At 50.3% G+C, this 14,386-nt stretch overlaps 1 protein-coding gene across 6 annotated transcripts in view; it reads right to left on the bottom strand.

Moving 5' to 3' along the window:
- Nucleotides 1–393: 393 nt before the first annotated feature.
- The window catches only part of ST6GALNAC1 (ST6 N-acetylgalactosaminide alpha-2,6-sialyltransferase 1), a 34,096-nt gene continuing 20,103 nt past the window's right edge, over nt 394–14,386 (bottom strand). For 4 of the 6 annotated variants that reach the window (XM_064522543.1, XM_064522541.1, XM_064522542.1 and 1 more), the window contains 8 exons: nt 10,451–11,633; nt 5,872–6,040; nt 5,504–5,675; nt 4,960–5,098; nt 4,473–4,576; nt 3,804–3,893; nt 2,063–2,162; nt 394–1,628 (listed from right to left, as the gene is read on the bottom strand). In XM_064522543.1, coding sequence (XP_064378613.1) covers nt 1,458–1,628; nt 2,063–2,162; nt 3,804–3,893; nt 4,473–4,576; nt 4,960–5,098; nt 5,504–5,675; nt 5,872–6,040; nt 10,451–11,491 — 1,986 coding nt within the window. In that variant the 5' untranslated portion in view covers nt 11,492–11,633 and the 3' untranslated portion in view covers nt 394–1,457. The other 2 variants (XR_010392139.1, XM_064522540.1) reach the window with 2 other exon arrangements.

Genomic DNA, 14,386 nt, shown 5'->3' with positions numbered 1-14,386 from the left:
AGGGTGAGGCTCTGGGCTTGCCTGGACACTGGAAGTGGCTTTTGGTTACGTAGTGTCATGGGAAAAACATCCAGCCCTCCAGGCAGTCATCTCCAGCATCTGATATACTCAGAAAGCAGTCACTGGGACAAGGACAGGCTCGCCAGGTATTTCTCCACTTTCTCAGGGAAGTTTACACCGAGTTCTGATCCCTGTCCTGCCACAGCAAGGTGGACAACCAGAGACTGTTCAGGTGTATCCACACAAGCTGCAGAGCATCAGCAGATGGAGGTATTCTCATTAAGCCCCAGTCCCGCTTGTTCTTCTCCCTCCCTTTCTTGGTTTCATTCCCTTATCCAGCAGCATTTGAAGAACTGTTTTGGGCACAAACTAAACAACCACATCCCACAGGGCTACAATGAAAATCAGCTTGGCCAAAGCAGTGACATTTATTTCGCTTGCAAAACCCCATTCACAAGGCAATACATTGCAGGCTTGCTGGCTGCAACCAGGCCTCTCCCCTTCAGCATGACTGGGGACAGGCGCTCCAGCCAACAGCAAGGACAGACAGCATCTATCCCCGGACTTGGAGAGCTCCTATCTCCCCCAGACGGAGGGCAAACAAAGTGCTCCTGGGACAGGTGGGAGCAAAACATGCCAAGGCCCAACAAAGCACTGACTTGGCACACCAGGACTGCAACACAATGCTAATGTGTCCTGCAGCCAGGGGAGCCCACAGAGCCAGAGGCACTGAGTAAATCTGGCAAGCCTTTTGCACTGTAGAGAGCATTTACCTTCCCTTTCATTGATGGTGAGCTGGGCTCAGGGCAGCAGATCGGACACCAGCCATCATGGCGCTCCTTCTGAAGTGTCATGAATAGGCCATGGTGGGAAGCAGAAGTGAGATTCATCCTGTCCTATCAGCCATCTGGAAGCCAAGCGTCCAGATCCTTTTTATCAGAAGGCAGCAGAGTCAGAGCAGCACCTCACTTGAGTCATCCACTTGAGACAGGATCTGTGCATCCATTTCTGTCAGTTGGCTGCAGAGGGAGCTTGCTTAGATGAGACACCCAACTTTGAGATGGGCACTGCTAAGGGAGAGGAACTACCCAGAATAAAAAGCTATCCCCAGCCTGAGGAGAGGCGCATCCCCAAAGAGGGATGAAGATACAGGACACTGGACCAGCTGCTACTCACATCCATCCTGGATTCCTCCCTCCCAAAACCAGAGCCTACAACCATCTCCAATGGGTCTTGCAATGCAGTCAGATGGGGATGTCTTTGTTGGCCTGCTGCATTTGCTGGCTGTTCTTCTGATCTGTAGCACTTGCACATTTGTGGAAATGTCCAAAACAGGGAAGTATCTTTGTGGGGATGAAACTGTGCCTGGAAGTCCAGAGCTGACCCTGGCTCTAGAAGTACTCCTCCTTTCCCCATGAAGTGTTGAGATATCCCAAGCAATGACACTTCCCACACAGTCAGGATCTCTGGTAGAGTTTCATGATATTCTCATCATGGAGCTTCTTCCACACCAGCTTCTCCAGGTTGAAGTCGTGGTTAGTGTAGAAGATCAGACGTTTCCACTCCTTGTCGTAATAGTGATCCGAGTACTTCTGGTGACCCTCTGTGATGTAGCCATAGGCACTCACCTGGGAAAGACAGAGGGCTCAGTTTGGAGAGGTGCAAAGGATGGAAGGTGCCGAGTATAATACAGAACATAGCTCCCAAATAGAGAGGGAGCATACAACAGGGATGCCAGTAAGGGCTGCCTCCCAGTGACCCTACATGGGGCTCCAAATAGACCAGACTGCAAATGCTGGCTCCAGACAGGTTCATCTCCTCTCAAACTACCTCCTTGGGAGCAAGGACAGCTCTCAGGCCCTGAAGCCACAGGAGGCTTCACAACTTGTATGTGATCTATTCTGGGGTCATTTCTCTTGTCCTCAGTTCACTCCCCCACAGCTTACAAGAACCCCTCTATCCTCAAGGCAGGTGGTGGTCGAGGCTGGCATCACCCATGCTCTACCTGTTATCCTATCCCCTCTTCTGGACAGTGCTGTGCACAAGAAGCATCATGCCCTACCTGGTCACAGAGATGCAGGGCAGTCAGCAGCAGGAAGGCCCCTGTCGTGGGTCTATAGAGCCGCCAGTAGGGCTTAGTCAGAGTTTTGGATTTTAAAAACCTGCAGCAGGAGAGAAGAAAGCAGGGAGCGGCTGCTGGGCGTGATGGTTTGAACTGGCCTAGCTTGCCCCCCTGCAGCCTGTGCCCCACCTCCGTTCCTTGCAGCAGTTTGCGGCCATGCTGGGCATTTCAGATAAGCTATCGGGGCAGCAAGCCTGCAACGGAAGCTGGTCCAGGTACAAAGCTAGAATGTAAGGACATCTCCCTCTCCCTCATTCTTCCACCCTTCTCTGATGCTGGACTCGAACCCTGAATCACCAAAAGCTCCAGCTGTGCTCACAACAGTGCCAGGCCACACTCCCCAGGGAATATGTACTGTGCGGGTCCATGCTGACCCACCAAGCCCCAGACATTGGCAGTGTGCAGCCAACTGGGTGCTGCAGTATCACTGCACAGTCTGGGAAGAGATGCACAGCAGCACTGGAGTCGGATGTACTGGCACTGAGGACAGTGTGACAAGCACCCAAGTATGCATGAGTGTGTTTGTACGCAGGGATGCCATTGCATGCTCAGTAAAGCATGAGGCCATCAGCCACACTGTAACGTGCAAATCTGCTCTGAGCCCAGCTCGGACCAAGCTTTATGGAAGTGGTAGGTCATCCAGCAGCGGGCGTAAAGAGGTGGTGGATTAAAGGATCTATTGCATTAAAGCCTGTTCTCACATCTGTCCTTTGTCTTGCAGTATAGGAGTGGCTTTGGAGCCCCTTGGTATATCCTTATCGCCATCCATTTAGGAGGGAAACAAAAAATGTAGAAAAGGCACAGAGTAGGAACACAAAAACTGTTAGGAGCTGTAGTGTTTTGTGCTACTGGTTGTTATAAAGGCAGGATTCCACACCGGGGCCGGGGCGGGGGGGCGGGAATTAGAGCCCTCTTGGCCTTGGAAAGGACCCAAGCCAGCAAGCCAGAGGGAAGATGGCAGAATAAGCAGGTAAGTGCGAGCCATCTGGCACTGCATTTGCCTTCTCTCAGAGAAAAGCATAACTCAGCCCTCAAGGAGGCTGAAGAGTAAATGCAGCCAAAGCAGGGCACAACAGGAGCTCTTCTTGCTGCAGCTTATGTGGCATCACATGTGGCCCATGCTCAGCAGATCTTACAGTGACAGTGTCTGGAAGGCTGGTAAAAAGGATTAGAGATGCAAAGAAGAGCAGCCAGGACAAGGGAGCGGGATACTGAAGAAGTGTCTATTCTCATGCTTGAGGGCACAAACAACTTGACTCAAGGGATGTGAGAAGAGGAGGGCTGTTACAGAGCTTTCCTCCAAGGTACTGAGCTATGGGAACCACAAAAGGTTGATCCTGAAATAAATCAGCTATTCTGGCACTTTAGCAACACTGCCTATCCAGAAGTACCACATGCCCAGGATGTCTTTTGTGTGCAGAAAACCAAACTTACAGCTGTTGCTTCTCCAGCTCACAGATGCCAGAGGGTCATATCCTGCTCCGGGCAGAGGTCTACACACTGCTAACATCTCACTTCAGTACCACAGAGCATTTTAATTGACAGCACACAGGTGAATTTCACCCCCAAGCTGTTGGTGTAGCCAAATTGCAGTTGTGAGGGAGCAAGCTGGGAAGACAGAGCGAGAAGGTGCTAGCCAGAAAAAAAATGAACCCCTTAGAGCAGATAACCCCCTGTTCACCTGTTTTTCATATATCTGAGAAAATCAGGATGAACCACCAGGTATTTGTCCAGCTTGAAGTCTTCATCGAATCTCTCTCGGGGCCTTTGCCTAAGGACAGGAATGGGGAGACTCAGGACAACCTCCTATATCTCATCATGACTGGAAAGCATCAGCCCTGGTTCACTTGGTGATGAGAAAAGAAACACAAATGGTGTTAAGTTATTCTGCACCATTTCCCAGATGATGACAAAAACCTGTGTGCATTGCAGGGGAAGAGACCAGGGAAGAAGAGGAACAACAGGACACAGGAATATCAGTGTGTGCTTGTATAGACAAGACTTGGTAAAATTGGACCTTCATCCATGAGTAGGCCACCAGACCAGACAATAGCACGTGTTCATCCCAGAGGACCACAAAGCTTTCTCCAAGCACAGGCTGTTACTCACTGCGTATGTGCATACGCCACTAAAACCGGGTACTTCTGGGAAGGAGGTGTATTGGCCAAGGAAGTGCTCAGAGCTGGGGAGGAAATGAGGTATAAAAATAAATCCGCAAGGGAAGGAGGGTTTGACCTTGCTTTACCCTGTCCTGCATCTCAGCAGGGCTTGATATAGCACTGAGGCTGCAAGAGGGCACAGTGGAATGCTCCGCACTCAGAGGCACAGAGGTGAGCCCCATTTGTTTTACCCATAATGATTCAGGAATCCCTTCCTGGTTTCTCTGTTCAGCAGAAGAGCCTTCAGCCACTCGTAGTCTCTAGCGCCCTCCAGGAAGTGAATGTATCTGATATGCTAGGAAGACAAATAAGTGTTAATGAACAGCATGAAAGAGAAATGTACTTTAAAAACAAAAAGCAAGCAGGTATCTAGGCTCACTGAGTGTCTTGGGCACAGACCTAGAGTCCACAGCTTTTAACTATTCTATAAAAGCAGAGTGGAAATAACATTTGGTGTGTAGCTACCTTATATAGCAAAGGGCTGGGGTAGGACTCAAGCCCAGCTTGCCACTGTGAATGCTCACTCTCAAGCTAAGCTGATGGAGGTTCCCTCACAAAGGGTAATGCCAAGGTGTTACCTCAGCCCCTTTGCTCTTCATCGAGGGAAAGTTCAGAACTGAACGCCACAAACAGCATCCTATCAAAGCTGTGCACATGTACAACATGGATCTGACTTACTTTTCCCCCTGGAATCCTGCTGAACCCGCTACGACTCAAGATCAGGAGAGAGGACACCAGGGAGTAGGCTGTGAATCCATAAAAGGAGGTTTTTGTTCCCACATCTTTTTCGTAACCTTTGGTTACGGCCCCGCTCACCCTGAGAAAGGAATCAAACAGAGGAACAGAGTTAGCAGATGGTCAGGGTAAACCCTGGTGTCCACGTTTATAAAAGGACAAGAGAGCATTAGTCTGGAGGAAGGACAGATTAGGCCCATTTTCAGCTACATCTCTTCAGCTACAGAAAAGCTAACACCCCCCCGCCCCGCTTTGGAGATGGCTTTTCATGGCTCATCTGCAAACCTAGACAGACTCTTCCTTGGTGTTCAGGAATTTTCCAATATCTTTTTGGTTTGGCTTCTCCTCCTGCCACCTGTTATTTTGGCACTTGGGAGGCAGTGCAATACCAGGAGAGGCAAAGTTATCCAGCCACAATTATCCTGCTAGCCAGAATAGGCTAGCCGGGTATCTTGTAAGAAGGAAAGCAACAAAGGGTCTGTCTTACCGGAAGACATAGTCATGGGAGTCAATCTCCTGGCCCATCCCAGAGTTATTCAGTATTCCCCCATTCCCCACAACAGCACAGCTGATGCATCTTGGCATGTTACTGCTGCTGTTGGCCAGGAGGAGCTGCTGGTGGGGGTTTGGAGGCAGCAGGGACATGACCTCCTTCACCACTGCAAAGCAAACGCAGTGGAGAGTTAGCATCGAGAGCCCTGGGAACAGACACAGGGGAAACTGCACAGTTTCCACCACGGGATCCATCGAGCCTGCTGTCTATGACAGGGAGATGCTGCAAATCTACAGCTACTTGCCACAAGGTCGCTGCTAGGAGTTCGGTGGTCCCATCTGAATATGACCTGAGATACTCACGTGAGTAATTCAGCTCCATGAAGCCAAACGGAGGTGCAAAATGCTCCAGGCGGTTCCACTCACTATCATTGAAGTATCTCCTGTCTGTGAAAATCGTGATGTTGGGCAGGAAAAGATCTCGCAGCCAGTCAGATTTGGCAGCTTTGGCCTTCACTGAGTCAGAGCAGGTCTTGAAGAACAAAAAGAAAAGGATAAGGCCTGATTAGCAGTGAGCTGACCAACTTGACTGAGAGTCAACGTGTGTGGCTGTGTGTGAGGATACAGAACAGAGAAACTCCAGTCGTAAATCAGCCATTCCCCTCAATGTCCCCATCACCATGAATGTGAGGCACAATTTCAGTATTACATCTACAAACAGCTGATGGAAAATCACCCACAAGGAAGGACAACAGGCCTGCGACGCTCACACCTTCTACCAGAAGCAAAATCACTTTTACTGGCTTTGGGCTTCATTATTTGACACAACTCAATACCTGTGATAGGCCTAGCCTAAACACACCAAATGAGGCCAGCGTCCCCTGTTGGGGACCCCCCCGCCGTAGAAGCTCCTGTCTTCAGAGAGCTGAGCTCATGAAGGAACACAGTGAGGAATGTGTAGGATCAGATGACCATTATCATCATCTCTAAAGATAAGAAAAAGCATTCAAACAACTTGTGCAAAGTTAAAGAGGAAACAGGGAGATGCGCAGCTGGGATGGGAAACCAAGGCTCTCTACCCTTGGTAAAAAGAGTGGCCTTACTACAGCCAGCTAGTACTAGCCTGCGTGTGCAGACAGGGAGCAGACAACTCCACTGTGGCAGACCTGCACTGAGTCAGTTTGGGCCCTTCTTTCTTAGGCATCTTCCCCAAACATTTACTACAATATCCACCAAAAGACAAAAGAGGGGAGCAAATGGACATGCAGGCTCAGCTCCAATCCCCAGCAGTAACAGCACTGCATGGCCAAAGCCTTTTGAGCCTCTGTCATGCAAACACATGACAGAGCAGATTCCACCTCTCCTGCCTGCTGTTGCTTGGGGTGCACTCTGCGGTTGAGCTGGGCTCACTGCTTTGGGTGAGGGTGACAATCTTGTTGCAGTCTGAGAAGACAGGCCTCATTCTGCCTGCTCACAACATGAGTGCAGCAAGAACACTGTGGAGGGTTCAATATTGGCATTATTTCATTTGGAGCACATTTCGTGTCTAGAGACAGGGATATTCCCCTTCCTGCTCAAGCTGTACTTGATATTGTCCTAGGTCTGGGATTTCTTGTGCCTCTGCAGCTAGACTGGATTAATATGAGAGCGGGAGAGTTCTAGGGGAAAGTCTGATCACGCAGGAAATGAAGGAGGTGGCCTCAAGACATGGAGGTGCTCCTGAGTCACTCTCTCCTTGCAGGTCTAGGGATCAGGTTTAGAAGCGAGACCTAACACGTGACATTTGGACTCACATCTTCATTAAAGACATTCTGTGTGCATTTTCTCCTCTTTCCCACACTGAAAAAGGGTCTTCCCCACTGTCCCAGCTGTTCTGCACACCCAGATACTCTGTAACCCCACCTACACTGGAGGACACTCTCAGCTTCCCCCTGTAAGTGCCAGGTCCTGCTCTGCATTACTGAGATGGCTGCATGGGCAGGAGGGAGCACATGCTCTCATGGTTCACTGGATAAGAAGACAAAACCCCTGGGAGTCACCACCCCCAGTCGACGAGCAGGACCCCAGCGACTTAACCCCGGCACACCTACAGGCAGGCACTAATTCTGGGTGGGAGGACTGAGGGACAGCTCCACGTGGCATGTGCATTCTCAGCCACAACTTAGCCCCGGCACACCTACAGGCAGGCACTAATTCTGGGTGGGAGGAGTAAGGGACAGTCCAACGTGGCATGTGCACTCTCAGACACGTAGTTCTCCCAGTTCCATCTGTACTCAGGGTGCCTTCAGCCCAGGAGAGTCTAGCAAGGAGGGTGCACACCCTGCTCCACCAACGGGCACAGCTGGCAGGCACCTCTGCTGTGACTCAGTAAGGCTGGGCCAGTGTATGAGCTCAAGCGTTTGACAGCCACGTTCTGCCTTTAACAGAGTTGCAGATCTTTGGACAACAGACATATCCTTGGGACCAGCTGCTCCTCTCTTAAGTGGCTCAATGCCACGCTGAAGAGTGCGCCCCATCAGCAACATTATGGCTCACATTGCCAAATGGCATGAAGGGGAATAACACCAAAATACCATTTTGATGTTTTTTCTCCCCTCCCCATGATGAAACCCATCCCCAGATCTTTCATCAGTCCTGTTCATTTACCTCTGCTCTGTACATATCTCCCAGGGCATCCTGGGCACCTTGGGTTTGGGGAGCGGGATCAGCATTTTCAAGAGCAGCCCCTGCTCCACTGGTAGAGGTCCAGACAGAACAACATGGTGCCTGCAGCCCTGGCACACCCCTGGAGCCACAGCTACATTCCCCTTAATGCCATCAAAATGTCACATGGCTATGTTGGAGGACTGTGGCACTGAGACTTCAAATGGGCAAATGGCTCTTTAAGACTATCAAGCTGAAGCAGGAGCTTCCGTGCTCTGCTGAGCTGCTTATGCCCTCCCTCCTCTCTGAGCACACAAGCATCATGTAAAGGACATGTACACCCATGTGTAAAGACCTTCCTCACTCTAGAGAGAGCCACCTGCCTGCCCAAGGCTCCCAAGTGACAGAGGTGCTGGGGAAAACTCCTGGAACCGCTCTGGGTATGCTTTAAAAAGAGTTACCATCATGAGATGGGGGACAGTGTTATGCACCACAGCCTGCTCTTACCTGCTTGCTCACACAAACTACTGCTCTGCTATTGTTCCTAACTTTTCTAGAGACCCTGTTCCTGGGCTCAAGTGATTATGAGATGTTCAGATTTCATTTCAAGTTAGTTCCTAACCCTCATCACTACAGAAGAAAGTTCAAAAATACAGTCAGAACAAGAGTTCAGTTTGAAACAGAGAAGAAAAAGACACAAAAGTGCTGCTTTCAGATTCCATGGCTTTTAAGATAACCTGATGGTGGGGACCACACTTATCATTTTGGAAGATGATCAGTAACATGACCTACTCAGTCAATCAGAGAGAGTCACTAGAACCAACTAGCAGAACAACATTCCAAACAAGCAGGATACACAAGAAAGCTTTAAAGCTGTAGCTGTGCAAGCGTTACTGCTTTGATAGGTCCAACCGTATCGTTTGAAATTCCCATCTTCACCTCTACCGAAACACCTTTCCTGTGCTGAGCAGGCCTACAGTTGTTCCTATTTAACAAACAGGAACAAAGAAAGATCTGTTAATGAAAGATCTGTCATGAATGATTTGCTCTGCTCTGACGATAGTTCAATACATAGCAAGAAAATCCTGGAGAGCAATCCAGCAAGCTGTGATCATCTCAAGTCAGGGGAGCTCTGAACGGGTAAAAGATCTGTCTGCCCATTATGAGCGTCTACACACAGGGTGGAAAAGGTGATTCAGCGACAGCTGGGAGAGCCTCTCATCTTCTTGTTTATAATAAACCACAAAACAAAGATACTCTTTCAGCTGTTTTAGGTGTACTTTTCCCTCATGGGGCACACCCACATGTAGCTGAATTTTAGCCAATATTGACAGAAATCCTTACAGATGGGAACAGCTTCTAGCATACTGTCTCCAAAGCAGGCACACACACATTGATCAGCATTTAACCCTTTTCTTTGACCTTATTTTGACTTTAATACAAACAAATACAGCTTCTGTCCCTGTGCACTGAGCCCCTCTTCACCACTGTTGCCAGCATCATAGCTTACTGTCTAACACAGCACAAGTGTGATGAGCTTCCCTCTGCTGCCAAAGCATTTGATTTACTTTGGTACATACATGTTGGATGAACATGTTTGGATGAACAGACATACACACGGGCACTCCTACTCCTGTTCCCTCATCAGGAGCATGGTTGTTTATTTAGGTAGGTTGTATGAAACCAAGATCAAGGCAAATCTGGGGATTGGAAAGCTGAATCTTCATAGGAACGCAGATGTTTGGTTTCCTGAGAGATGAGGTGATGGATGGGACACCTGTACTAGGACCACCATGTTAGTGACAGACACCTAAGGCCTGCCAGTAGGCATCGCAAGAGTAGGTGTTACAGCACTTACCTTGGGATGCTCTGCCACGGGGAACGTATAGCCTGCACTGCGTGCTTAAGTCTCCTATGCAATAGAGCAAGGCACCTTAGTGTGGGACCCATCTCATAGCACATCTAACAGGAGTGATATTTTCCCCAGCTCCTTGTGCATTTGAGCTCCAGAAAGGGCAGGTCCAGCCAACGTTCAAAGAAAGAAACCCATGGAAATGGGCGCAATTACAACAATTCCTCATACTGGAGCATGGCAGAGAGCTGGCCAGGCCAGATGAGCCGTACTCGTACAACCCTCCCTCTCTGGGTCCTGGCAGCATCTGCTTATAGTGGTGGATTGGCCTACCAGCTTGGAGATCATCCTCCACAGCAAGGGGCACACTTGGGCAGTGGACAGCAGATAAGGAAGTCAACAGGGAGGTGTTATTCCTGGACAAATACACACGGCCAGCACACCTACCGATGGTGGAGATGAGCTGTCCAGAACGTACTGGTCCTCAAAATCCCACTGTGGCTCAGATTTGAAATCAGCAGCTTTCAGTTTTTTCTTTTCTGTCACTGCAGCAGCCTGTGTCACAGGTCTAAAGCCATCAGTTTTTGCTGATGCAAGAGGCTCTTTTGGCTTTGCTTTGTCTTTGGATATGCTGCTTTCATGAGCTCCCTCTGCTGCAAGGGCTGGCCTCGCCGTCGCCTTGTCCTTGGCCCCCGCCGCCCCGGAGGCTGGCCCCGCCGTAGTCTTCCCCTCGGCCCCCGCCGCCCCAAGGGCTGGCCTCGCCGTCGCCTTGTCCTTGGCCCCCGCCGCCCCAGAGACTGGCCTCACTGTTGCCTTGTCCTTGGCCCCTGCTGCCCCGGAGGCTGGCCTCGCCGTAGTCTTCCCCTCGGCCCCTGCCGCCCCAAGGGCTGGCCTCGCCGTCGCCTTGTCCTTGGCCCCCGCCGCCCCAAGGGCTGGCCTCACTGTCGCCTTGTCCTTGGCCCCCGCTGCCCCGGAGGCTGGCCTTGCCGTAGTCTTCCCCTCGGCCCCCGCCGCCCCAAGGGCTGGCCTCGCCGTCGCCTTGTCCTTGGCCCCCGCCGCCCCAAGGGCTGGCCTCGCTGTAGTCTTCCCCTCGGCCCCCGCCGCCCCAAGGGCTGGTCTCGCCGTCGCCTTGTCCTTGGCCCCCGCCGCCCCAAGGGCTGGCCTCGCTGTCACCTTGTCCTTGGCCACCTCCGCCCCAAGGGCTGGCCTCGCCGTCACCTTGTCCTTGGCCCCCGCCGCCCCAAGGGCTGGTCTCGCTGTAGTCTTCCCCTCGGCCCCCGCCGCCCCAAGGGCTGGTCTCGCCGTCACCTTGTCCTTGGCCACCTCCGCCCTGGAGGCTGGCCTCGCCGTCACCTTGTCCTTGGCTCCCGCTGCCCCGAGGGCTGGTCTCGCCGTCGCCTTGTCCTTGGCTGCCTCTACCCCTCCAGGGACTAGTTTCACTGTCTTCTGTTCCTCTTCTGCTTCCCAGCCTGGTGTGCCCTTAGCCATATCTTGTTCAAGCCTCACGGTGTCTTTTCCCAAGGTCACCTTTAAAAATGTCAAGTTCCCGTCAGCAGAATAGTCTGAAAACTTTTGCTCATGGGTGTCCACTTGTACAACAGCTGGGGCAGGCTGGAAAAAGTTGAATTGCCTGAATGCAATCAAAGGAAAAGCAGACACATCACACACACTTTCCACTTAACACTGAGCACCCTCCAGCCCATTCTGAGTGCTCTTGATTCTCAGCCCCTTTCTGTGCTCCAGAACACAGCTGCATACAGCAACCGCACTCGGAGGATTTGCCCTGGTAACTGCTACTGAGTTTCTGCAGGAAAGCAACCTGATGCCTTGTGTGAAGGCCACTGCCTGAACTGGATTTTGTTTACAACTTTGCCACCAAAGGGCTATTCAGCTTCCCATGCCGTTCTGGCCTGATCTCCCCAGTAAGGGAACCCCAGATATCCCACACTCAGCTCCGGATTTGGCTCTTGAAATATCCACACTGGCAATAACTGTGAACCAGCACAGAACAACGTCCCCCCACGCCAGGTAGGCAGGACTCATGACATAGCCCCAGAGAACTGCAGGAATGTGCTCTGGAGATCCTGCCTTCAGGATACTGGACACACCAGGAAGGCAGCCACCTGGCTCTCCACCTTCTTTGCTAAGAGAGCCAGGTGCTTCGGAGACAGAGATGCAGCATGAAGATCTCCTATAACTCAGTGACGGAAGTCTAATAAGTGAAACTCATTCCTTTATCTTTTACACAGCTTGAGCTACAGAGATTTGAAATTACAGCCAGAAAAATATATATATATATATATATATATCTCACTGCTACTGTGTTCTTTGTAAACTTGCCCCGCCTGAAAACATCAGTTCACAACCTGAATTAGCATGAAACACGGATGTGTATTTGTCTCAGAGAGGCCAATCAGACTTAATGCAAACTGATAACATCCCAGGCTCCCACCTGTAGCAATGAGTGGGAACAGGAAGCACAGCTGCAATAAATATCAGCATTAAAACAGGATCTGGGTTGCTCTGTAACAGGCTTGCTCAGAGCTGAACACAACATGGCAGAGACCTTCCCCACTCTCCAGGGCACATAAAGGCACAGCACACAGAAAAGGAAAGGGTACCGGTCCCGTTGGCACATGCGCTGCCTCTCCTTCCCTTCAGGGTGCCCTCACATGGCAGCTGAGAGATTTAAGATAGGCAGCTCTGTCACCAGATCCGCACAAGGAGATCCCTTCCAAAGAGAGCTCCTTGCCACCCCGCAAGCGCCCCATCACCAGAGCCCAGCACCAGCACAGATCCTGCGCAGCGAAGCCTACAATACTGCAGAGAACAAACAAAAGCATTGATCTTAGATACAGAACAAGGCACAGAAGGACCGTGTGAGGCCCAATTTCATCACTCAAGTCTGGGTCAGAACCCGGGACTGAATCCAGCCATCCAGATCTTAAGTATTTGGGGCCATGAGGCACCTTTTCCTTCCCGTTACCCTCTTAGCCAGGCAATCTGAAGGCATCATGCAGCACCAGCCAGGTACACACACACTGGCACTTTGAAGCTATTAAAATGCACTTTTAAGCTCAAAAAATGTAAAATCCCCGCATTTCAGCAATCACCTCTAATATGACAGCTGCCTGATTTAGAGGTGAAGCCAGGTACATGAATCTCATAAGGGGATACAGCTGCAAACACCAGGAAAGCCACCTGCAACAAGAAGACTGGGCCAAAACCCAGCTAATATCAGGGCAAAAGCCGTGAGTTTTTCTCCCAAACATTCATGTTTATCTGCAAACGGTTGGAGGGTGAACCGGAGAAAGGAAGTTGCAAAATTTCTGCAGCTGAGCCTTTATGCACAGGAGAGCTTTTCAGGACAAACCAACATAGTTGTGGCGGTCTAATTTCACATTCACATTCGCCCATTTTACGATCCATTCGTTTTAGAGAGCTGTGGATTGCTTCCGATATGACAAACGGGTAAAAAAGCACCTCTGTAGATAGCAGGCTGTAGATAGCAGCTCAAGTGCTCCTGAAGCTTCAGAGAGTTTCCTCATTCATTAAACTGATTAGAAACCTATTGCCATAGTGAGGCTTTTAAAAATCATTTTGTATCAGCTAAATACTGGACCTGTCCAACACTGCTTCCAAGGAAAAACGTTTTGGTGAACAGCCCATCAGCTGCTTACACCTCACCATCACGAGCCACTTTCAACCAAATATGCAGCAGCTGCTTTCTATCACAGTGCTTCATGTATAAACTTGTGTTACTGCGTACTGGCAAATAAAGGGAAAATTTTATATTATTCTAAGTAAAGAGAAGTCTGGTAAGGTAATACAGGCAGATCTTAAATACCTGGATGATTTTCTGTTGTGTTATTAAGAGGTGTTTGAAGATTAAAGGGCAGAGAACAGTGGAAACAGGACAGTGTGACAAACCATACACACGCACCACATTTTTCCTGCGTACTGTCTCTGCAGGAATAGATTCTACCCCAGCTCTATTACGTTTTAGTTTCAAACACTGAGCCAAACGTACAGAGACCAAAATGTAAAATGGAGGGCCCTTCACAACCAAAGGATACAGCCAAAACCTTCCTGCAGTCAGACCCGCACGGTGAGGCGCTTGTGCCTACACAGGGCCCTGCTCTCCTGACCAGCTTTTTAAATGCAGCCAAACGGTCGAGCCAGCTCATCAAATTTCAGGCTCTAGAGCCCAGGCTGGCAAACACCTGCGGATCGCAATGACATTCACTGTCATTTTTGCTCTCCAAATTACAGAGCCATGGAAGAAAGACAAGACAAAGCCATGACAAAAACGCTGCTTGCGGTATTTTGGGCTTGTACATGGAGGTACAGAAATAGAAGTGAAACACAGGTAACCACACACAG

This window comes from Dromaius novaehollandiae, chromosome 18 (genome assembly GCF_036370855.1).
Source record: "Dromaius novaehollandiae isolate bDroNov1 chromosome 18, bDroNov1.hap1, whole genome shotgun sequence".
In the NCBI taxonomy this organism is placed as follows: Eukaryota; Metazoa; Chordata; class Aves; order Casuariiformes; family Dromaiidae; genus Dromaius; species Dromaius novaehollandiae.
Note: the sequence above shows the minus strand (reverse complement) of the source record. Positions and strands in the feature narration are given on the sequence as shown.